Source organism: Labeo rohita, chromosome 23 (assembly GCF_022985175.1).
Source record: "Labeo rohita strain BAU-BD-2019 chromosome 23, IGBB_LRoh.1.0, whole genome shotgun sequence".
Taxonomy (NCBI): domain Eukaryota; kingdom Metazoa; phylum Chordata; class Actinopteri; order Cypriniformes; family Cyprinidae; genus Labeo; species Labeo rohita.
The window spans coordinates 29,538,350-29,564,149 of record NC_066891.1 but is presented as its reverse complement, the minus strand read 5'-3'; the positions used below and the strand labels follow the sequence as shown (position 1 = coordinate 29,564,149).

Below are 25,800 nucleotides of genomic sequence, written 5' to 3'. Positions count from 1 at the left end.
ATCTTTATGAACAGCACTTTGTAGAAGAAAGAAAAACCTTACCTATTGCACTGCCACCTTGTTTCTTCTCCTCCAGTATGGCTGCCAGGTCTTTCTGTTTGCTTAGCCTGAGCTTAGCACAACTGGGTTCATGGTCCATGCTCTTCATCTTCAATAACTGGTTGGCCTTTTTGATCTTCTGACTGTACTGTCTAGCCATGAGGAACACTCTGTTCTTGCCCCTCTCCCCAAGCTCAAGAAACTGGTCCCCAGTTTCCACACTCAGCAGCATATTAGAGGAGCCTGAGTCCATGCTGCTAAACAGGGTCTGAAGTTCTGAGTCCTTTGGTGAAGGGATATCCTCATCGTCCATCCTGAAGCTTCCGCTGCTTAATCTTGCAAGTTTATTGCGAATGCTCTTCACTGTACCAGGTTGAGGCTCAGGGGTAGGAGGGAGTGGAATGGAAGGTGCTACAGGAGAAGACGCCTTGTCTTTCTCATCCAACCTGGTTTCTACAATTTCTGGAATGTTGAGGATGGGGATCTGGAAAGCTGGAGGGGGGTTATAGGGTGGTGGGTTGGGTGACCCAGATGCAGCACAAACGACAGGGACCGTATTTAAAGGTAATTTGCATGGAGAATCATTTGACTGTGGTGCAGAATTGGCTTTCTTACTTGGAGATTCTTGTGCTTTGCATTGGGTATCACTAGCTCTTTGTTGCACCCTATTCCCTTTACTTGGGGAGTTATGTGCTTTTCGTGGAGAGTCTTGTGCTTTGTGCGGGGTATCATGTGATTTTTTGGGAGAGTCCTGCATTTTACATGCGGCGTCTGTTCCACTTACGGGAAATGCAGCTGGAAGTCTGTCAGGCTTCTTTTCATTGTTCCGGATGTAGTTTTCCAGATCTGTCCAGATCTCATCCACTTGCTCTAATGTATGATCAGCTGTGGAAAGCGGAGATGATTCAGTGTCTGACACTGCAACAGAGGGAATGCGGGGCTTTTCAACCTCTGTCTTATTTGTAGCCATGAGGTCTACTTCAGATGTCTGCAATCTGTCTGGTTTTCCCTGATCCCTCTCAACTGCAAGGACTGGGTGCTCCTGGAAGACAATGGTGTCGTAGACATTCTCCTCATCCTCAACAATTTGCAGTTCACATGTCTCAAGCGGCTCTCCTCCTTGACCAGAAGACCTATTGCTCTCGCATGAACTCTCGGTTTCAGTTGGAGTTATTATAACTTGTGGTGGTATCCTAGATTTGACCTCTGCTGCCTCAACTTGATCCTTGCGGATAAGCCCCATGGCCTGAAGCTCCTCGTAACTAATGTTGTCATAAACATTCTCGATATCATCAATTGTTAACTGCTCAGCAGAAGATGACCCTGAGATTTCATTGCTTGAAGACTCAGTCTGGTTGTTGGTCTCTTCCTCTTGTAAGGCTCGCTTAGTAGGGCTTTGTCGCTCAGTTTGGTTTTCTCCAACACTGCTAGCCCTGCGAAGTACTCTGTTCCTGCTTGTGGGGAGGTCTAGCCGTGATGTTTGAGTTTGTTCAACATGCCAGCTACAGGGTCTTTCTGGATGGTCAGCAGTTTCATGGTCACTCTCGGCATCATGGCTGCTTACATCATTCTCCGTTGGCACGAACATCTGATAGATGTCTTCGTCATCATCGATTTGAAAACTCTTTTGACGAGTTGGAAACATAGCCCTCCGGACTCGATGGTCTGTCCATATGTTGCGGAAGGAAGGTGTCTCTCCTGTTCCCAGCATATTAGAGCAGCGTTCATCTCTGTCTCCTTCTGGAGGTGCTGTAACCCGTAGGATAGGAGGGGTGATGACCTTATTTTGCAGGGACTCTTTAGCAGTCTAAATGACAAAAAAATGAATAATCACTTTTACCTCACATAAGATTAGGGCTGCAGGAGCTACAAAATAATTCTTGGTGTGAACTATGTCCTAGCTGCATTATGTATCACATGTCAGTACCTGGAGATCTGTATGAGTAAGGTTGTGGTTTCTCCACTGGTCAATACTGTCCACCGATACTTGCTGGTTCAGTCTTTTCCGGCTACCCTTCCCTGGTACTCTCAGCTTGCCCCCAGAGCTCTGCTTGTGCAAAAGTTGACTCTTAGAACATTATTCATAATCAATAAAAAAATGAAATAAGCCAGAGCTCTACATTTGAAAATGAGCAAGGTGCTTTTCCTTGTGAAAATTGCAAGCACACCAATACGTTTGCATCTTTAATTCTAAACCCTGAATTGTCATTGTTTGCTGCTACTTTAACTGATGCCTAAGTAATTATTAATAGGATTAAAATAATACATCGAATGCCAGACTTACCAAACCAGTATCGTCTTCATCATCAGCATCCTGTGGATGTGGCTCGTCGTCAATGTCACTGTGGTCACCAGGGTCCAGAGATTCCTGTGATTCGCTGACAAGGCTACGGGATCGGCCAATAGTACCCAAATGGGCAACAGGTGACAGCAGAGTAACTCCCAAACTAGAACGCTGAGGAACAAATACATTGCTTTTTAAATATTTTTCATCAGATTTGTATAAGGGATTAATGCTTGCATGTTATGGGTGGTGTGTTTACCTTTGGAATATCTGGACTGGATACTACAGCAACAATAAGGAAGACAGAAAGAAAAAATGCCACAGCGTTTTAAGGATTATTATTTGCAGGCATATTTTTTTTCTCAATTATCATTTATTAAAACAAATGCTACTTACTTATGTGTTTGGAGTTTTTCAATAACTTAGATAAGGGCTCTGATGAAACAGCAACACAGAGAGACAAAAAGATGAGTAAATAGATGATCAATGAAAAATTGTTTGTGTGTTTGTTTGTTGTATTTGCTGCGGGTCTCACCTGTCTTCCTGCGTACTCTCCGGGGCGAAGGACCTTCTTTAGTGTTCACTTTCTTGTCATCAGAGTTGTAGTTAAAACTTGGGTGGTCTGAAAAAAGTTAAGAATAGTGTCTAAAATCTAGTCTTTGTGAACACCCATGAACTACTAAATATAGTGCTGTGCAGCTTTCAGTTTGAAGTTAAAGTAATGCTTACTTGCGGTATCCATCTCCAGAATGGCCTGCTTAGCCTGTAGAGACAGAAAGAACCTTTCTCAAACACTTCCTTTTTATACTCATTTTTTAAATAAAAAGTATATTGTTGAAATTTGACTAATTGGCCTCTGGGTGGTGCTATGTCTTCACTTCTAAAAGTACAGAAATGTCTGCTCCACCTTTGAAGTTCTTTATTCTCTTTGAAATGTGAACAACTTTATCATGACACAGTTGAGTATGAATAGCCAGATTTGGCTACAGCTGCCTAATTACAGAGTGCATTGTGCAGAAGTAGAGCTAGGACAATGTGTGTATGTGCACATTCTAACCTTGGCCGGTATTTTGGCAGGATGATTTTCAAGGATCAGCCGTTTTAGATGCAGGACCCACATTTTCTTGTCCTGTTGAGACTTCGCCTAAAAGTGTAATACAGACATATCAGCACAATCTGCAAGTTTAAGATCATTTACCGACACACCTTTGAAACCACTGTGACCGAGTCTTCCCACTATCAAAGAACATAAACACCAGTCGTCAAAATCAAAACAAACACTTTCATCAACTGGGTGAACGTCAGCACAATCAGTAACTAACTCACAGATGTGGTTGACTGGAACCGCTACTCAGCAGTGACGCACTTATACATGGTTCATTTCAGAGACACTAAACCCCAACATCCTGCCGTGAGAATTCATTATGTAATCTAAATCTAATGCAGTAGGGAAAAGGTGTCCATAGAAAGATAGACTGATGGATAGATGTTTTAACTCTAAGAGGTTATAAAATCAAAGAGAACATATGACTGGGCATGTATTAGCTGGTGAGATAACAGTGAACCATTCAATAATTAGGAGTCAAGGTGATTTACAGGCGTTCAATCGGTTCAGGCTTCTGTGGCACATACTGCATCATATTTATGACTACTCGGCAGAAGTCCAACACAAAGGTCAGATGTACCAGCACTGACTTTAGGCGAGACTCGTACCATCACTCGCACACACACTTGTGTGTGTGTATATTCATACAGGCTGAAGCCTGTAGGTAAAGGGGTGTGGTTTTACTAGGGTAAAGTTCAAGGCGATTGGCTGTCCGTCAGAAGCCTGGCCTCAGGCTGGACATTCCACTGTGTTTAACTCAACCCGCTGATCTTTGGTTACATACACGTGTATGTATGTGTGTGTGTGTGTCTGAGAGAGAAAGAGAGAGAGAGTTTGAAATGTTACCTGCACAGTGTGTTGAAGTTTGGGGTTCTTGTAATGAAACACGCTGAAGCTTAGAGGTTCCTTAGGAATGACTTCTACCAACATTAGATTACAGCACTGCAAAAAAAGAAACAGATTATAGATTAGAATAGAGAACACAGCCATTTATAGTTCCAAATGTTTTATAGAACAATGACAATTTATGTACATTCAATTTACACAGTGTCAGAAATATGTGTAAAAACTCTACGCTTAGGGGTACAACAACTTGTCACTGAGGCAGTACCCTCAAAGGTATACCTTTGTGACTTGCTTTACCCCCAAAGGTTGCATCCTAGTATCTTTGACTTGTAATATACACCTATAAGATAGAAACATGTACTCTTATGTTACTATTATGAAGTCTCCAGGGGTAAATAAGGTCTCCCCTTGGGGGAACAATTTTTGCACATTTTCTTGTGAAAGTACACAGTGCTGTGAAAATTGGTGAAGTAGTTTGTTTTCACAAGTGGATCAACTGCTTTGAGTTAATTTCTACCCCCTACCCTTGCCCCGCAGGTCTATTTTCGTGCTGTACTATTTGGGTTCAAACCATGGTACGTTTGCATCTTTATTGTGAGTACTATCCGAAGCTGTTTACTACAGTAGCTTCATAATGACTCATTTGTGCCTTCGGACTTTCCACCAAACTTTACATGCACAGACCATTACTTGTATTTGTCATGGATACATTGCAAGAGATGTGAAGAATGCAAGCTGCTCTCCAATTGGCATATACTGGAGACAAGCATCAATAGAAATTGCATTATGACCAGCTGGTGTGGACAAGGCTTGCTTGGTATACCTCCTTGGCATAGTCTAATGCTACCACGTCCAAAACACCAGCTTGATCACCCTGAACTGATGGTCCAGCAGGGGGAACTAGTACGTTTATGGCCTCTCACCAGGATATGGGCTTTGTAGGTGTAAGTCTCCTCGCGTTTCTTGGTGATCAGCAAAAGTTTGTCGAAAAGGAAGAGTGTTCGTTCATTTTTCGCTCTCTGGATACGGAATGTTCCCTCAAGAACCAGCTCACCGTAGCCAATCAGATCAGGCCCCTTCCAATTAGTCAGCAAGCTCTGAATTTCCTGAGAGAGAGAAAATAAGAGCAGAAGAGGAGGAGCGTCACATACATGAGGTAAAATTAGCCAACGGGCATGTTGGGAATGACGTTTATATCTGATGAGTCTCGAACATAATGTTCTTTGTTACCACACACCCATAAAAAATTGTGCACCCTAAAGCAAATTAATATAGTTGGTATTGGATTTTAACTGGTCCAGGTTGGTCATTTCCTTTCAAGAACCAATTCTCCTAGTTTGATCAACTGAACTACCAGCTTGTGGTCTTGTGCAGTGCTGACATAGTAATCCAGGGGAGTCCAATCATGTTCCAGGAGCGCAATTTTTCCTCAGAGTTTAGTTCCAACTTGCTCCAACACATCTGCCTGGAGGTTTAGTAATCCTGAAGACTCCGATTAGCTTAGGTGTTTAATGAGGGGTAACTCTACAGGAACATTGTCCTTCCGGAGGAGAATTGGACACCCCTGTTGTAGACCATCTACAGAAGATTAGGCTAGTAAAAACAGCTACCTTTTTCTAAACAATTACATGACCCCCCCTTTTTTCTAAGCCTAGATAGGTGGTAGAAGCTATTGGCACCAGTGCTGTGATTTACATAGGGCTTACAGATTTTTGGGGGACGTAGCCCAGACCAGTTTACTTTTATGTATTCTTGTGAAGTAACTGATACACCAGTCTATATGTACATAGTGTGTATATGAATGTTTGTAGGGTACACAAACCTGCAGTCTCACTGCATGCTCGTGTTTTCTCTTCATGTCATTGATGTGCCAGGCAACCCTCTGCATGGTGTCGATGGCTTCCTGGATTACGTCGTACATCTCTGAATCCTTTTCCAGATGAGTGGCGATCTCCTGCAAAACACCAAACACATCTTAGATCAGTGTCGTAACCATTTTTGTGTGTGTCAAGGGAAGTCTTTGTGAACAGGTGTACTATGTATAGGGTCTATGTGTGCATAGAAAGGTCATTCTGGGTGTTTGTGTACTTACATGCAGTAGTAGATGATACTTTAGGATCCTCTGGACAGGTTTAAGCAGGTAGGAGCCGAGAGGAAGGGAGTGTTTAAGACTTTCCTGGCGCTCTCGCAGAAACTTTGCCACTGTTTTGTTCCGCATGCACTCTGTTAAGACAGCAACGGACCTGCGGATGCACACAAATATGTTATCAATAAAAACGTTTACTTTATGTCCACTCAGACCTTGGCAGATATGCAGAATATAAACATGTCAGTGGCATATTATTGATTTGGCATCTCTCTTTGATTCATTTGTTAAGGCTAGAACCAAAATTATATGAAAAAACACTTAAGTGTACTTAAAAATATCTGAATGTTATTCAATTAGACACAAAATATCAAACCAAATGTCAACTGTGTTTTCTCAAAACACACTTCACTTTTCTTCATTGTTACTGAGTTACTTTTAATTAGCTGGTAGATCTATATCGTTAAAGTCTTGAAGTCTGTCCTCTCTTTTGAGGACATGGAGAAAGTTGTGCATGCCTTTGTGTAATCGCATTTGGATGATTGTAATGCATTAAATGTGGGTGTGAGTCAGGCCTCTCTCGCCTGCAGCTCGTTTAGAATGCAGGGGCTAGGCTCCTAATGGGTGCTAAGAAGAGAGAGCACATTACTCCAGTGCTTATCAATCTACACTAGCTACCTGTACAATGCAGAATTCATTACAAAATCCTGCGATATGTCTTTAAAGCTTTGCATGGCTTAGCACCAGAGTATGTTCCTGATTTAATCAATCTTCATTAGTCTAATTGGTCACTGCATTCAAATGATCAATTACACTTTGTGGTTCCTCGCTTAAAATGCAAAGATGATCTGGCTTTTTCTGTTGCAACCCCAAGTCTTTGGAATGACCTTCCTCTGTCGGTAAAATCATCTCCTACACTTAGGCTCGTTTTCACAGACAATGCTTAGACTAATCCAGGATTAGGGCATGGTTCAGATAAAACATTTAAGTATTTTTTTTATAAACATGCCTTAGAAAAAACATTACTGATGTCTATCTTGAGACAAAACAAAGGCACTGATATATTTTAAGATCAGCCAGTGGAAGTTTCCTTCAGTTGAAACAGCTCAGATGTACATTTTAGTCTGGGACAAGGCTTAAGCCATGTCTGTGAAACTGGGGATTGGTGTATTTCAAAGTGCACTAAATACTCATCTGTTTTCTTTAGCAGAGTAATCATAGGTGTTGATGACATCAACTATGAATTCGATCTAGTGTTTCACAGCTACAATGTCATAAAGTCTTTTTCCTTCATTTTGAACTGTAAATCTATTTTGTAGACCAACATGCTTCTTTTAAAATATGACCCTGGACCACAAAACCAGTCATAAGTTTCACGGACATATTTGTAGCAATAGTTAAAAATACATTGTATGGGTCAAAATTATCAATTTTTTATGCCAAAAGTCATTAGGATATTAACTAAAGATCATGTTCCATGAAGATATTTTGTAAATTTCATTCCGTAAATATATCAAAACTTGATTTTTGATTAGTAATATGCATTGCTAAGAAAGCTTTTCAGATATTTCAGTTTTCAGATATGTATAAATCTTAGTTTCAAAAAATGGACCTTATGACTTTTTGTGGATGGTTTTGTGGTCCAGGGTCATAAATAATTAGTTGGAAATCTGTGCATGGTATCTTTCTTTAAAATAAATGGCACTTAGAGCCATCCTTAGTAAATCACCTTGCATGATTCATTTAAATACTCTCCTCCTACAAATGTTCTGTCTCAAAGCGAAACTACTACAAATGCATATGCAATAAGGCCACAAAATTAGCTTTTCATGCATTTTCATTGCTATTTTTTCTTTCTTTCTTTTTTGGTACCAAAAGAGGGAATATGTGCTGATATAAGCAGTTAGCGAATCATAGTTTGTCTAATGCAGTGAGATTCAGACATTTTTAAGACTGGCTTAAATAGATAGTTCATCCAAAAATTCAACATCACTCATTTTGGAACTCACATGTTCTTTTGTGTTCCATGAAAGAAAAAGAACGTTAACTGGTTTGGAACAACATGCTAATGAGTAATTGATGACAGAATGTTTATTTTTGGGTGATCAAGTGTCCAAACATTTTTTGGCTGATGTACAATACATTATTGCATAGATAAACAAACAAACACACAGAGACATACACACACAACAAAGATGCACATATGCACGGTTGAGAGAGTAAGGTCGGGCCCTTCTGTTAAAACACAGATTTTACAGTTTATTGGATCTGCTGCCACGCCTCACAAAGCACTCGGACAGATAGACGTGTGTGTGCGTGCATTCCAGCGTCCTGCGCACAGACTTCACATTGTCCCAATGGGAAATATGACCCGAGTATCACTGAGATACAGCTATTGCTTTCAGGAGTGTTACTGTATGTGTGTGTGAGCGTGCCATATGACCTTGGTTAGGGTCAACAGCTGTGTGAGGGTGTGGAGAGAGGGTCTCCATGGCCTAGACAACAATCCATTCATACAAACATACCATGCAGCATCTGATGAAACTACTACTGAGTCACGTCACTTTTAATTTGTCCTAACATCAAAAGTAGGACTCGTGACAGCACGTGCTGCACCAGTGTGTATGTGTGTGCGCGTTTGATTAAAAAGAAAAACCATGGGTGTGGGTGGCATTTTGCTAGAAAAAGGTGTTGTATGTCAAAGCTTTTGTTAAACTTTGTCATATTTCAGACTTATGAATAGGCTCAAATCTCTGCACATATACATGCACCCAAAGGCAAATATATTTGACACATATTCACATTAATCTCCAATAACCTTTATTCAAGGCCTCAACACTGTTTAGTAAACGTTGACTAAAACAAATGTTCACGAAGTTGACCCAATGTAGCTTGCTAGCAAGCAAAGCTAAGCTATTTCAAAGAAACTTGAACTTCAACTGAACAGCTTTTAACAGTTTTAACTAGTCTGGTCCACTTAGCCCACAGCAATTTCAGTCTACTAAAGAAACTAGAGAAAAAAGATGCAATATGTAGACTTTGTAATCGTACATTGTTTTTGTTTAAAAATAATCTGTTTCACAGATGTAACTCGGAAATATGTTTGACCCTGGACCACAAAACCAGTCTTAAGTACCATGGGTATATTTGTAGCAATAACCATTGTATGGGTCAAAATGATCACTTTTTCTTTTATGCCAAAAATCATTAGGATATTAAGTAAAGATCATGTTCCATTAAGATATTTTGTAATTTTCCTACTGTAAATATATCAAAACACAATTTTTGATTAGTGTTATTCATTGCTAAGAACTTTTTTTGGACAACTTCTCAATTTTATTTATTTTTTTTTTTATTTATTTGCACCCTCAGTTTCCAGATATGCATATAGCTGTATCTCGGCCAAATATTGTCCTATGGTGATGTATAAACCTCAATTAAAAAAAAAAAAAAAAAAAAGAACCTTATGTCTGGTTTTGTGGTCCCACATATAAATATAGAATATAAAGTTCTGCTTATGGACGCCTGGTGTACTTCCTATTAAATGTCTCAAACAATTATCTTCAAGATTTGATGCACTGACCTGGCAACCTTCAAAATCCATTCTTTGACTTGTATTGTGTTCATTATAACCTCCAATAATAATAAACATGAATTCAGATAAATTCCCTGCTGAAAAACAAACTGCTAAAACCAGCCTAAGCTGGTTGGCTGGTCTTAGCTGGTTTTAAGTTGGAAGTAGCTAATTTTAGCTGATCTCCCAGCCCGGCTAGGCTGGTCAGGTTGGTTTTAGCTGGTCGTTCTAGCTGGTCTCCCAGCCTGATCAGCTAAGACCATCCTGATCAGCTAAGGAAGTGTCCAAAACCCCTCTAAAACCAGCCTGCCAACCAGCTAAGACCAGGCTGGTTGACCAGCTAAAACCAGCCTACAAGCTTAGGCTGGTTTTAGCTGTTTTTTTTTTCAGCAGGGCTAGTCCAGTACTCCCTCTAACTACTGGAAGTTGTCTCATGGATAAAGCACATGCAAAAGCTATGTTTTTATGTTACCAATGTCTTACTTTTCTATAAACAAGCATATTGTCATCCATTACTTACTGTGTGATGCATTGTTAGCGAAATTAGTCATGGCTAGTCATGGCTGTTTCCTGAAACTGATGGGATTTTGTTGCACGTCCATCAATTCTAATTAAATGATTTAAGATGAAATTAATGTCACATCATTTCTGTAAATAACAGAAAAATGTTGTTTTACTTTATTTATTTGTTTGATTGAATTGTGGGTTCCCTCTTAAGTCATTGCCTGGGGTTCATATACACGCAGACTCTTCAGAAACATTTCCTTGACAATCTAAAAGATGGTGAATAAAACCTTAATCTATATGGACTGAAAAAAATAGATTGTATTGCATGTCAGCTTATTTTTGAGCTATTTAGGTCCACGTCAAAGTACCTACGCATTTAACCGCAGGTCAAGAACTGTAGCTCCAGCCGTACAAATTTGCAAAGCTGTTTGCAGATGTTTGTTGGATCTATGGTTTTGGGAAACACCGAATCATTATACTGTGATGGTAATGACAGACCTTGCAACCCTTAGCTGGCTAGCAATGCTTTTGGCAAAACACACTCCTGGTCAAGAGATCTCAACATGGCGGCCATTGTAATTTGTATGTCATTTAAAAAAAAGTTTCAATTCTTAAGGGTAAAAGGTTACTTGGTGCATTTTTACATGTAATAAACAAAGGGGCAGATTGTACATGTGATAGAGAGAGAGCCAGACAGTCAGACAGGGGGTTTCCCTCAGGGGGAGAATATATAGGAACAGACTCTCAGACTCCAATGGTGTTATACACATGCACACACACACAACATATAATATGAGCACACACTCTCACAAGTCTCACATTCCACACACACACAACAGGCATCCGAGACGGACATTGCTCTTGAAGTCTTATAAAGCGTTATATTGAGAGACAGATGGTGACATACAAACCACAGGAAATAAACTACAACCACAAACCACAGGAAGTATTTCTTACCTTGGATAATTTGTGCAGTACTGCGTGTATATGTGGAAGTCTTCACTCTGAAAAACAATTAGGACATTAGGATTAGTTACTGAAAGGAAGACGTGTGTTTGGGTGGGGGTCAGCCAGAGGTCCCCACATGGAATATGACTAGATAAACATACTGAATAATAACTTGACAGATAATATAGAAAGGCTTGTGTAAGGGTAATGAATACTTGTGCAGGACAATTTTAATACTTAGGATTAGTTCATCCAAAAAAAAAATAAATAAATAAATAAATAAATGATCATTTACTCATCCTCATGTTACAAACTGATAAGATACATAGTCAAAAGTTAACACACCTTGCAGAATTTACAAAATGTTAATTATTTTACCAAAATAAGAGGGATCATACAAAATTCATGTTGTTTTTTGAATGAGATATTTCACATAAAAGATGTTTACATATAGTCCACAAGAGAAAATAATAGTTGCATTTATAAAAAAATTACCCTGTTCAAAAGTTCACATACACTTGATTCTTAATACTGTTTTTTTGTTTGTTTATTTGTTTGTTTGTTTAGTGATAGTTGTTTGTGAGTCCTTTGTTTGTCCTGAACAGTTAAACTGCCCACTGTTCTTCAGAAAAATCTTTTAGGTCCATCTTTTCACACTGAGGACAACTAAGGGACTCATATGCAACTATTACAGAAAGTTCAAACACTCACTGATGCTCTAGAAGGAAACACAATGCATTAAGAGACGGGGGGTGAAAACTTTTGAACAGAATGGAGATGTGTACATTTTTACTTATTTTGCCTAAATATTATATTTGTTTTCATTTAGTACTGCCCTTCAGAAGCTACTTACACATTTCCCAGAAGACAAAATAAGTTAAATTTACCCAGACCTTCAAATTTCAAAAGTTTTCACCCCCTGGCTCTTAATGCATCGTTTTTCCTTCTGAGCATCAGTGAGCGTTTGAACCTTCTGTAATAGTTGAATATGTGACCGTGAACCACAAAACCAGTCTTAAGTAGCACGGGTATATTTGTAGCAATAGCCAAAAATACATTGTATGTCAAAATTATCGATTTTTCTTTTATGCAAAAAAATCATTAGGATGTTAAGATCATGTTCCATGAAGATATTTTGTAGATTTCCTACTGTAAATATATCACAATTTAATTTTTGATTAGTAATATGCATTGCTAATTACTTCATTTGAACAACGTTAAAATCGATTTTCTCAAATTGTTGTATCTTGGCCAAATATTGCCTTATCCTTTATTCAGCGTTCAGATGGTGTATAAATCTCAATTTTGAAAAAATTGGGGCTTATGACTGGTTTTGTGGTCCAGGGTCACATATGAGTCCCTCAGTTGTCCTCAGTGTGAAAAGATGGATCGCAAAATCATACAGTCAATGTTGGAAAGGGTTCAGTACACAAAAATGCTGAAAAACCAAAGAACAGTGGACAGTTTAACTGTTCAGGACAAACAAGGAACTCATGAACAACTGTCACTTAATGAGGATTATGTCCACATTTAGATAGCAAAGTCAGTGTGTGTACGTCTGTTTAGGCACATAAAGTGGTAGACTTTCTCTGAAAGGTCACATCAGGATGGTGCAATTTAAAGCCAGCACACAGACATGCACAGCGGTTGCAGTGACTGTAATAAGAGTCCTGATGTTGTGTTTACAGTAATGGTAGATGTGAGTGTGCTCTGATTAAATCTCTCTCTACTCCTCCTTCATCTGGAGTCTTTTGCTCTCTCATTCCGCCTATATGAACATCAAAGCACTTGGAAAAGTACAGAGAGTCTGAGTATCAAAGAGCCATTTATCCTCTTCCTCTAATACCCCCCTCTCAGCTGCCCCCGCTGGCTTTCACATCTGCCCTCTCTCTCTCCACACACACACACACACACACACACACACAAACACACAGGTAGCTTTATTAATGAAGCATCCTTGCATAAATGCTGTGACCCAAACGCACACACAAACACACTTGAGTGGTAGGTTCTCCATGGGAAAATGTATAAATTAAAGAGCAGCGTACTCTCCTGTTTTTGAAAGGTCCGGAACCACAACCAGATGTGTGCTTACTGTTTGATTATGCTAAGTTGTCTTCAAGTCTACATTTAGCATTCATCACATTTTTAAAATTAATGGAGACTTTTTTGTCAGAGCTGTTATATAATGCACTCTGGTGCAGATGGAACACTTTATCAACCAATTAGCATCCAGAACCAGGACTGTTTTATAGTCGTGCTGTGTAACATCCTTCTGTCTGAACCGAAGAGCAGCAAACAGCAGGTGGAGGATCGTTACTGTTCTCAGAGAAATAAACTGAGTCAGCGTTTGCCTTTAACGGGGGAAAGAGAAAGGCAGTGTTCTCAGGATAGCTTTGATAGGAATCAGATGTAATAAAACTCCTCACTCTTACTGGAATCCTGAAGCTCCTTTGTGATATCAATATCACAGAACTGGCTGAGTAATGCCTTTACACAGAGAGAGAGAGAGTTCTGGGAGTGTTTGCTAATGATGACTAACCTTTACTGACCAGTACGCACACACTAAGCTTGATACGCTGTAAAAAGTAGGAACAGGCTATTTATATCTGATATAACCCATACAAATTATTATTATTATTATTATTATTTTTTTTTTAGATGATTGCATTAAGATGGATTCAGCAATATTAAATCATATTTATTATTTAAATAAAACCAGTTTATTTAGATGTCACCATTTTTAGGTTACAGTTAAAACAGTATAGTTTATTACATTTATTGTAAATATTGAAAAACGTTTTTGGTGATTTACGTAAACATATTGGCTCAGTTAAAAAATAACTAAAAGTTATACTGATGTGCTAAAATTAAATTACTAAAAAATACTAAATTACTGAAAGCAAAATAGAAATAAAAAATAATAAAAATCACAAAAGCACATAGCAAAATTACTAAAACTTAAACTAAAATAAAAAAAAATACTGAAAATATAAAAATAAACGTAAAAGCTCATTTAGAATATTAATACATACTATGATAGTATTTAAATAAAACTAAAGCAACACTGATATTATTCTGATTGGATGAATTGATTTGTTGTATTTTTCACATGTGAGTTGCTTTTATATAAAAGTGTAAATCTCATGGAAAAAAAGTGAAAATGTCCCTGAATGAATTCATGTTTTTGATGTTTTGTTTTGTTGTTATATATATATATATATATATATATTCTAGGTTTAGTTAATTAACTACTATTTTTAGATGTATTATTTATTTAAACTCATTGGAATAAGGTCCTTAAAGGACCTAATCAGGTACAGGTGGAAAATATTGAAAAATTACAATTATTAACATCGGACACTACAGACTTTCTATTATATATGTATGTATTTATTTATTTATATTTTTGGTCCAATACACAGATTTAGATTCCCTTATAAACTCTGATCCATATGGGTAATGGCCACAAAACCAGTCATAAAGGTACATTTTTGAAATTGAGATTTATACATCATCTGAAAGCTGAGGGTGCCTTTAAAGTTGTCCAAATGAAGTTTTCAGCAATGCATATTACTAATCAAACATTGAGATTTAATATATTTACAGTAGGAAATTTACTAAATATCTTCATGGAACATGATCTTTATTTAATATCCTAATGATTTATGGCATAACAGAAAAAAATATCATTTTGACCCATACAATGTATTTTTGCTATTGCTACAAATATACCTGTGCTACTTAAGACTGGTTTTGTGGTCCAGGGTCACATATGTACCTTGTCAACAAAAAATCAATAACCCACACTGAACAGAAAGTGTATGTCCGAATGTAAGCACGTGTGTGAGAGTGTGTATGAGAGCAGGACAAAAGAGGAAGACAGGAAAGCAATAGCTGGTATAGTGTCTCAGAGGAAACCACCACTTATCAATGTGTTTTATTTGTAGTACCTCTCTGTATATATACTGTATGTCTCTCTGCTGTTTTCACAAGTAGACATAAACATAAACCCTCATAGCAGTATACACAGATCTCTGAAGGCCTGTTTGCCGCTCAGGGCTGGGCTGGATGTGTGGGTTTTCAGCTTTATATGAGATCTTGTAAGCCACAGTCATTTGCACTGTGTAAATTGTCAGCCCCCTGCTAACACTACATTAGCACAACAATAACCTGAACAAAACAAAGCAATTATCACACAACTCAACAGGACAGAAAACCACACAAACCAGCTGCATTCCAGCAGCTGTTAATTAGAGCTATAAAACAGCTATAACACTTACTCAAGTATGTGTTATTATTACACTAGTCAGCTTGAGGTAGGAAACGAATCATAACACATAATAGGCATAACAGTGATGATTGTTCACGTGTGTGACCATGTGATAGCAGTCTTCATAATTTTTCCATTTATGTTTTATGGATGAAGGAAAGTCTAAAATGTGGTTTGTAATGACCTGAGGGTGAGCAAATAATCATAAAAGTTTCATTTCGAGTTAGCGAGAGAGAGAAGAGTTTTACCTTGGCTACAAAACACTTTGCAATAGCAACTGGGTTGGCGTTACACTTCTCCAGGTCATGAAGCAGATCACTAAAACACACACACACACACACACAGAATGATTATACATCATTACTCACATCCATTAAAGGGCTGAACTGTTATGAAACTACTCAAATTGTTTTCCAGTTACGTGCTGTATTGTAGGAATTGCACTGTAAGGAAAGACCCACTTCCATGAATTGAACAGCATTGTGAATACATATGTGGTCATTTCAGCATTGCAGCCATATGAGGTAACACTCTGAAAGTGTGCGCGTGTGTGTGGGCTGAATTTGGTGCAAGTGTGGTAAAATGTGCAGGTGTGTGTGTGTGTGTGTGGTCCAAAGTGAGAGGAACTGAGGAAAGAGAAATGGCACATACAGAGCAGACAGTCTAAAACAGAAGATCTTCCCTCATCAGGCCTTAAGGACACTTTCTGTCATTTTGTTGTCATTTTGCTCTGTCAGTTTTCCTCAAATGGTCATTGAAGGGAGATGTTAAAAAATCAACCTAATCTACTGACAAAAACGTACCTGTGGGAACTTTTTTCGCAAGACACGAAAAACCAGCATGCACGTTTTGTGCCACATTCCATGTGAAATATCCACTGAGTGGGGCTAAAAGATTTTTCCCTTGAACAGATGAACGTACATATGGTACATTTTACGTGAAGTTGGTTTTGTACATGAAATGTCCTTTGAGTGCCGCTATAACTCTAATGCTCCATGACATTTTAGGATAACGTACCATCTGCACTACACATAAACCTACCCGATAGTATGAACAAAAGTGAATGTGACATAAAAACGCAATCGCAAACATGCCATTTCAGCCTGTTTTTTGATCTCTCATCTTTAGTCATGTTTTTCACGGAATTTGTACCCAATGATTCCACATCCTAAATCCAATTCAGTGCCGGTTGAGTTCCCAAGCAAGCTTGTAACATTCGCAATGCAAAACATATGGAGCTGTAACCATAACTGTGTACAAAAACGATTACAAGTGCTCGTGTTTTACCGCCTCTAATGTTCGTTTCTGTTGGAGACTGCAATGATACGTACTTATTGGTACATAACTCGCATCTTGTGAAAATGTTTCCACAGGTATGTTTTTGTCATGAGATCAGGTAGCAACCAATATTCAGTAGTCTACCTCAGAAGGTCAAAATAAATGTTATGTAAGATTTTGTTTTTTTCATTTTTTTCATTAATATGAAGTTGTCAACTTTAAGTCAGGCACGTCCAGATACAATTTTAATAATTTTAAAGGGATAGTTCAGCCAAAAATGAAAATTAGCCCATTATTTGCTCACCTCCAGCCATCCTAGGTGTAAATGACTTCCTTCTTTCAAACGAATCCAATTGGAGTTATATTAAAAATTATCCTGGCACTTCCACGCTTTAGAATGGCTTAGATGGGTGTTTCCCTTCATCATTCTAAAACAAGTCCCATAAAGTGCATCCATCAATAACAAGAAGTGCATCACACGAGGTGAATAAAGGTCTTCTTCAATAGCGGCATAAAAATATCCATATTTAAAACATAAGAATCCATTTAATCTAGCTTGCGCTCACAGAAGCAGCTCTGGGCAGATGACATAATATGTTGGCATTGCGCAACGCTGATGTCCTATGTCATCCGCCCGGAGCTGGTTCCGTGTTCGGATTCGTACATTTTTAAATATGGATATTTTTCTTACAAAAACACATCGATTTGCTGGAGCCGTTTGAGGCACTTATTATTATGGATAGATGCAGTTTATTTGACTTGTTTTGGACTGATGAAGAGAAACACCCGTCTATGCCTTTCTAAAGCTTGGAAGGAAGTCATATACACCTAGGATGCCTGGAGAGTGAGTAAATAATGGGGTAACTACACCAGATTTAATAATCTGAATAATCTTTAATAATCTATTAGATATTTTGGGATGAGATTTTGAAATTTTGACTTTTAGTTACTGATGAACTTACATTTTCCATTTAAAAAATATAAAATTTTTAAATAACTGGCAGAAAATTACAATATCAGGGTTGCACACAGCAAAATATTCCTGGTGATTAATAATTGCTTTAAAAACCAAATCATCAAATTATCATTTTTAGTCAAATAATAATATTATTATATGATGTTAATGGTTGGACACAACTGCAAAGGTCAAAATGACCAATAATAGTTTATAATATACTATATAATAGTTTATCCAATAGTTTACATGAAAAAAAACAAAAACAAAAACAAAACTGAAACAAACAGGAACTGAAATGTGTGTGTGTGTGTGTGTGTGTGTGTGTGTGTGTACCTGTTAAAATGGTAAATCTCACGGATATTTCCAAATAAAGAATTCCTCTCTTCATCTCCCAACAGCAGAAGAGACTGATTGCTGATGCACTCCAGGTAATCCTGTAGAGAAACAGATGAAAGGATGAATAATCTCATCAGCAACAGTCATGTGAGATGGGCAGCATGCCTGCCATCAAACAGAAAGGTCCCATCTACTGACTGGCTTTATGATGTTCAGGGTTTGCCATATTTGGACAGACAGACCTGCTTTCAGCACTGCTTCAGCTCTCGCACCTAACATTAACTTTTCCCCTTTGGCAGATTAGCTACAGTGTATCCGCTTATGTCTGTTATGTAAAATATGGAGCGACACTTTGATGCACCAAATGAATTGCTACAGTATGCACATTTAAAATAATGTGATTATAAATAAAGAAAAGTGCTCAAGCAATCTGCTGCTGCTACAGTTAGCTCTTGAGTAGCTTTTGTTCACAAGCATCTATTTGGTGTATATGCACCCTGACTAGTATAACTTTTGTTAGTCATTATATAACCAAATGGCTTTTTGAAAATGCTGTTGAAACGTTTCTCATTTCATAGGGAGAATCTTTAAAATTGTGTATGTATATTTTAACCCCTCAAAACCTTTTGTGAACTTCCTTTTAGAGGTTTCTCACATCATGTACACAGTGCTTAATACTTTAAATCTGGAGTATGCAGTATCTGTAGTACCTGAGAATCCATTTATCTGTGTGTTTTATTTGCTACTAGTGATGCAGAAATAAAACACTTCACCATTAAGCTTCATAATGAGCTCTAGTTCTGTAGAAACTTATCAATGTACTGTTTTTTTTAAAGAAAGGAAACTGAAACACTGTAAGAATGTAACGGTGCAGGGAAGTGTAGAAGCAGCCAGTGAGCTCTCACATACACAAATATAGGCAAAGCATGTCAGAATCTGTAACTTCTGCTCCTCCCTGCATCTGACTGTCTCTGTCTTCAGTTGACAGATGAGATAAGTGATTCTTTCACTCTGACAAAAATCTTTACGTGAACACCCTCAGGCGGTGTGAAATAACCATTCTGTGTGGAAAACACACCCTCTGTCAACAGCCCGCTTACACATAAACACAGACAGAGAGGTGGGGTTAGTTTTTAAAAAATGAAAAATAAAGATTGTATCACTCTACGGGAAAAAGCAAAAACAAAAAAAATCAACATTATCGTCAACAAATCTGTCTACACTGGAAGTACTTGCTTTGCTTTCTTTGAGTATGCTGTTTTCTATTTTCTTGTAGAAAAAAGTGCAGCAAATATACTGAGATAACCCTATCTATCTATAAAACACTATCTCAAACATGCCAAGAACAACATTAAGATGTCATTTCAAGTGCAGCAAAGTGCAATATAGTGATATTGTGATCTCCAGCTTTGTGACCCTAACAGATCTTCTCAAGTGTTGAGTACTGCATACTAGATAATGTGTTCACAAGTGTCCTAATGTGGTGAATTCAGAAATGTGAGGATGCTCTTACACATGAATAACTTTTAAAGGTCATGACCTTTCCTCCCTCCATATGTCATCTAATCTGCCTTTGGGTCAAATGATACCAGTAGTTTGAGCCTTGCTGTGGTTGCATTTTAGGCCACAAGCATCCCACAAAGCTTCAACTCGATGTCTAGATCGATATAAAGTGCCAAGCAACCTTTGATGGTCACATTCAAAGTAAATTTCTTCATTAACTCATTCCAAAAGGCAATGGTCTTTGTAATGTAATTAAGTGCTTATTTATAGATCTCAATAACTGTAATGCAACAATTGACCCTTTGCCAGGAGTTTGACTGACAGGCAATCTGACCAATCATAATGCTGAATCGACTTTTTTATCTGACAAACACCAGACAGGAGAGTGGATTAACATCAGTGGACTTGAATTTGAAAAATGGTGCATAGTAATGTTTTTCCACTGTTTAAGATGCCTTCTGATGTTCACTCATGTTTATTTTGTGCTATAATTAGTAAGAGGCATACTGTATTTATTTTTGAATTTATAAAAAAAAAAAAAGAAAAAAAAAGAAAAGAAAAGAAGAAAGCTATGACTTTGTTTCATTCTTGAACTTTTAGGAGTTTTTCAGATAAGGTTTCCAGGTTTTCACAACAAAACCCACTTAATTGCTACATAAAACTAGCCCAAAACTTTTTTTTTACAGGGCATTCAAGGGGCTAAATATCACATGAAAAACAACCCATGGTGTTAAAGTAGTTCAGTTCCGCTGGAAAAGGACAGACTTGGCAACACTGATTTCACAGAACTATCTTTGTGAAAACACTACACTGAAAACAATACAAATATTATTTTAACAATATAAATTAGATTTTATTATTTTCAGAAGTAAATGTTTTTAATTTTTACTTTAAGTTTTAATAATTTTTTATGTACTTTTGTCATTTTTATTAGTTTTTGAGTTTTTAAATATTTTATTTTGTTTTAATATATTGTTATTTTAGTTTTAGTACTTCAACTTAATTTATTTCAGTGGGTTGCCAAGGCAAGTTTTTTTTTTAATCTAATATTTACATTTTATTCAATTTCAGATTTTTTAGTATCATTTTTCAAGTATTTTTAGTAGTTTTAGCATTAGTTTTATTTAACAATAACAGCACTGACGACCAACGTTCCGATGCCATTTTTAAACTTTGTGTCCAGATAGCGAGTAACAGATTTAATATTACCACCTTTTTTTTTCAGATTTAAACAAAATTGGTCAAACCAGGGGATTGAGGACCTAAAGCAAGGTCCTAGGGGGTCCAAGATGGTACTGCAGGGGTCCAGCAATTATTGTTTGATCTTAAACCAATTTCAAGTTAACTTCAACCAAAGATAAAGTTTATTATCCCTCCCTCATTAACGTAAGTAAATTGTGCAAATTTACAATGTAAGGGAATCTTGGGTTTTATAAGATGGTAGATAAGCCTGTTACACAGAGTTAAGAGTACTACGCTACTTTTTATATATAACAAATTTAGATAAAATATCCAATTACATACAAGGCTTTTTTGAGAAACCTATTATAGGAACCACCAACTAACAGTACAAGGTAACACTTTACATTCAGGTGTCATTTGTTAACATTAGTAATTGTATTAACTAACAATAAACAATACATTTATTACACTATTTATTCATTTTTGTTAATGCTTGTTTATAAAAAAATAAATTGTTTATTGTTTGTTCATGTTAATTCAAAGTGCATTAACCAGTGTTACCAAAAGCAACTTGTGATTTAATAATGTGTAAATGCTGAAATTAATATTAACAGATTAATAAATGCTGTAGAAGTATACTAACTAATATAATAACTAATGTAGTTAACTAATGTTAACTAATGAGCATTATAGTGAAGTGTTACCAGTACATTATGGGTAAGTGGCAACCTTATTTACAACTTTGAGCTCACAAATATTTTGTTACTTAAAACCAATAAAAATAAATAATGTGAAGTGAGAATATGTTGCCTTCAGAGCTGTACTTTACAAACACACACATGTATTCAACAGTCTCATGTGTTAACAGAACAGTTTCTTTCAAAGTTGTTTTCCTAAACCTCTTTCCTTTCCTTTATCTGTCCTCTCCATCCATCCTGCCTGCTTTACTTTTCTTCCATTCTCTTCTCAAACCATCTATCATTCTCTCTGTGCCGGGGGGCCTGTGAATGTGTCTGTATGGAGGAGTAGGTGGGGAAGGGGGTTGCGACCCCCTAAAACTCTCTATCCCCACATTAACTGAGAAAGAGTGAGAAATCAGGGCAAGGGTGAAAGGAAAAGTTTAGCATTCATCTCCTCGCTTGCTGGGTCAAATGACAGCCATGTGCACTTTACAATTGACAGCTATATAAATCATACACAAAGAAAAGCACACGCATGCCTCTTACTCAAAGAGCACCAGTAGTTGGAGTCTCATGCTTTATGGGGAGTGGTGGCTTGATGGTTAAAGACAAAGGTCCAAGGTTTGATTTACAGGACCCTCACTAACATTTGTTTCCTTGAGCAAAGCACTTCACTTATAAACATGTCATAACTTACTAAAATAAGATGCTGTCTTAGTCACTTCTTGGCTAAATGTAATTGACCAAATTCGAAATAACTGACAAAAATAAAAAGTAAAATCCAGATGATATCAGAATTTAGATTTTTTTTGGAGAACTTTTCCTCTAACCTTGGCTTTTTGTGATTAGCACATGCTTTGTGTGTTTCTTACCTGGACTATACTGCGAAGGTCCTGAACGTAGGTTTTTTCCGTTTCAAGAATTTCCTCCACCACTCGGTCCACATACTGGACTTTCCGTCCTTCAGGTGACTGTATATCTGCATCGCTCTGACTGGTCGGTGTAGGTGTTTGTCTTCCCGTCTCCTCCTCCTCTAGCTGCTGGGCAGGTACCAGCTCCAGTCGGATGGCTCCGGAATCATGATCCCGCTCAGGGGCGGAGCCTAATACCGGCCGTCCCCCCAGCGAGCAGTGACTGTCACGGGAGGAGGCGGATGAAGATGTGGAGCCGTAACTCACTGGCCGGTCGTTGCAATGCGTGGAGTCCATGCTGCGTGAGGAGCAATATCTCAGAGCAGAGTTTCTGATGGGACCACCCACCTGGCTTAGGACCGCCCCTCCGACAGGGACCTCCGGGAGTGGCGGTAAAACATCAGTGGAGAATGGATAATCTTCTGAAAGATAAAAAGTGGTTAAACATTAGGGGTGTATGATAGTGAAGAAAACTGCAAAGTGCTTTAACTTGTCAAATAATGCAATATGCAATTTGATGCTTTAACTGTGCAAAATCAATTTTAAACACCACTAACTCTTTGCTCAAATTGGTAATATATGTAAATCAGCCTGCAAACTTAAAGGATTGGTTAACTTCTTGAATAAAAATTTCCTGATAATTTACCTACCCCCATGTCATCCAAGATGTTCATGCCTTTCTTTATACAGTCACAAAGAAATTTTTTTTTTGAGGAAAACATTCCATGATTTTTCTCCATATAGTGGACTTCAATGGTTCCCAATGGTTTGAACTTCCAAACTGCAGTTTCAATGCCACTTCAAAGGGCTCTACATGATCTCAGCTGAGGAATAAGGATCTTATCTAGCAAAACGATTGGTCATTTTGTAAGAAAAATACAAATGTATATACTTTTTAATCACAAATGCTTGCTTGAGTTCACGCATTACATAATCAAGCACGTGACGTAGGCAAAAATACCAACCCACAACAATGTCAGACAATTTTGAAGTTGGAGGAGAAAATGTGATGTTTTTTTAACTAACCACACATGACTTTTCCAATGTGAAAACAAAGTAGTGCAGGATGAGCATTTGTGGTTAAAAAAGTATACACATTTTTATTTTTTAAGAAAATTACCGATCGTTTTACTTGATAAGACCCTTATTCCTCAGCTGGGAAGATGTAGAGTCCTTTGAAGCTGCACTGAAATTGCAATTTGGATCTTCAACCCGTTGGGAAACATAGAAGTCCACTATATGGAGAAAAATCCTGGAATGTTTTCCTCAAAACAACGTAATTTCTTTGTGACTGAAGAATAAAGACACAAACATCTTGGATGGTATGGGAGTGATTACATTATCAGGATTTTTTTTTTTTTTTTGTGGAAGTAAACTAATTATTTAATATCAAGAACATCCAGGTAAAGAAAACTCCATCTACAATCTCTCTTTTGTCTTTCCTCAAATATTTGCTTACTGACTAGTTAGTTAGCTAGTTAGTTTACTGTCCTTTCTGAAATTCTTTTCGTATCTGTGGCAACTCTTCAGTGATTAAAAACAACAATTAACAGATACAAACAAACATCAACTTGTTCAATATGACAGCGTCACAATGATTGCTGATCATCTTGCATACACCCCCCCCGACACACACATCCCTGATAGCAAACGTACAGCAAAGAGACGTCTATTTGACATCTGCATTTACATCTGAAAGTTGTATTTTTCAGTGTTTGCTCATCTGCAATACATCTATAGGATGTTTCCTATCAGATGCCAAATAGCCATTTATTAGATGTCTTTAAGATGTTTATGATTTAGAATGTATGTAAAACTGACATCTTACAGTTGTCTGTCAGATGTTTGTTCACAGCAAATGCTTTCCAGATCAAGTGATCTGTAACAGACATCTTGCAGACGTATGTGTGCTAACTGGGTAGTTTATTCCTTGCTAAGTAAAAGTTGTAGGTCAACGCTGACCTACAACTTTTACTTTTCATTACTATGAAATATTAAAACATTTCAGTTATCAGAACAGATGCAATATGCATATTGGGATTTGTACATTTTAAGTACTTTGATAAATTTCTATATAGCATGCAGCCCTATTAGAAACTGTCATTCTTAAAGGGATAAAAAAGAAGATACTTTTGAAGAATACTGTAGACTTTATAGCTACTGTATGGAAACTGGCAACTGTTTAGTTTTTGGGCAATCTATCCCTTTAAAGGGACTCTAGATTCATGTTGAACACAAAACTATAACCAAAAATCCCACCCACAGCAATTATGAATTTGATTCCCACAGACTTAGATCTCGAGGGGGGACTTGCACACAAAAGCATCATGAGAAAACCACAGCAATCTCTAGCATTCCTGTATTGTAATCACCATACATATATTACATACTCAAAATGATTCAGGTTTGTCCTTCCAGACAACAATGCTGGTCTCTCTCTGTTCCTGTTTTTTCCTCCCGTGCACAGTTTAGAAGAAAGCTAAAAGTTAACCTACTTTTAAGTAGCTATAACTATTTTTATCTCACTAGTCTCACAGTCTCATTTTCCCAGACCAAAACAGTAACACACCAATAATAAAACCAAGAACACAACACCATTTTACTTTCACAAAAGAAACTGTGAGTGAAAACTTGTGGGTTTTATGGGTGATTCTACACTTGCTAAGGTGTTTTTGGCAAAATGCTACGTGATAAATAGACTCATATCTACCCTGCTTAAAAAAACAGAAACCATCACAGAAATACTAATGGTTTCCACTACAAATACAATTACAAACATTACAAACCACCAACTATTGACCATTAAAACCATTAAACAATGGTTTCCTGTAGTGTTTTGGGACATATTCCATTAGGATTTAGTGGTTTTAACAAGCAACCAATTACCAGTAGAGATCAACAGGTACCATTACAGTTTCCATTAAAACCAATACAAGACCCATTATAACCAGTAAAACCATTACATCTTTTTTAATGGTTTCTATTGTTTTTCAGCAGGGTAGAGACCAGAATATCACTGGAGGTGAATTTAGGGTGGAGGTTGGACAGTAAACAACACTCTAGAAACCACTCAAAAGACCCCAGCAACCGCATTTTCTTCAGAAAATATAAAAGTGTAGTGTTTGTTTATTTCAGGAGCTTTTACTACTAGGTAGAGTGTTTGCACATGTCTCTGATTTTGGGTTTGATTAAGTTGTGCAGTTGACAGTCTCTCACCACATCACTCCAAGCGAATTACCATGGGAACACACATGCACACACACACATGCACACACACACACACACACACA

The 25,800-nt window shown here is 37.5% G+C and overlaps 2 protein-coding genes across 4 annotated transcripts in view; one reads left to right on the top strand and one right to left on the bottom strand.

Moving 5' to 3' along the window:
* Window positions 1-25,800, top strand: part of snai1b (snail family zinc finger 1b) — a 478,512-nt gene that overhangs the window by 214,658 nt on the left and 238,054 nt on the right. The gene's annotated exons all lie outside the window — the stretch shown is intronic.
* The window catches only part of LOC127154626 (pleckstrin homology domain-containing family G member 1), a 48,198-nt gene that overhangs the window by 2,464 nt on the left and 19,934 nt on the right, over window positions 1-25,800 (bottom strand). For all 3 annotated transcript variants that reach the window (XM_051096286.1, XM_051096285.1, XM_051096284.1), the window contains 16 exons: window positions 22,472-22,932; window positions 18,232-18,332; window positions 15,911-15,980; window positions 11,399-11,445; window positions 6,367-6,517; window positions 6,097-6,228; window positions 5,198-5,380; window positions 4,275-4,370; window positions 3,381-3,467; window positions 3,053-3,086; window positions 2,859-2,945; window positions 2,720-2,758; window positions 2,583-2,605; window positions 2,324-2,494; window positions 1,967-2,086; window positions 43-1,846 (listed from right to left, as the gene is read on the bottom strand). In XM_051096286.1, coding sequence (XP_050952243.1) covers window positions 43-1,846; window positions 1,967-2,086; window positions 2,324-2,494; window positions 2,583-2,605; window positions 2,720-2,758; window positions 2,859-2,945; window positions 3,053-3,086; window positions 3,381-3,467; window positions 4,275-4,370; window positions 5,198-5,380; window positions 6,097-6,228; window positions 6,367-6,517; window positions 11,399-11,445; window positions 15,911-15,980; window positions 18,232-18,332; window positions 22,472-22,807 — 3,481 coding nt within the window. In that variant the 5' untranslated portion in view covers window positions 22,808-22,932. The remainder of the gene's footprint in view (window positions 1-42; window positions 1,847-1,966; window positions 2,087-2,323; window positions 2,495-2,582; window positions 2,606-2,719; window positions 2,759-2,858; window positions 2,946-3,052; window positions 3,087-3,380; window positions 3,468-4,274; window positions 4,371-5,197; window positions 5,381-6,096; window positions 6,229-6,366; window positions 6,518-11,398; window positions 11,446-15,910; window positions 15,981-18,231; window positions 18,333-22,471; window positions 22,933-25,800) is intronic.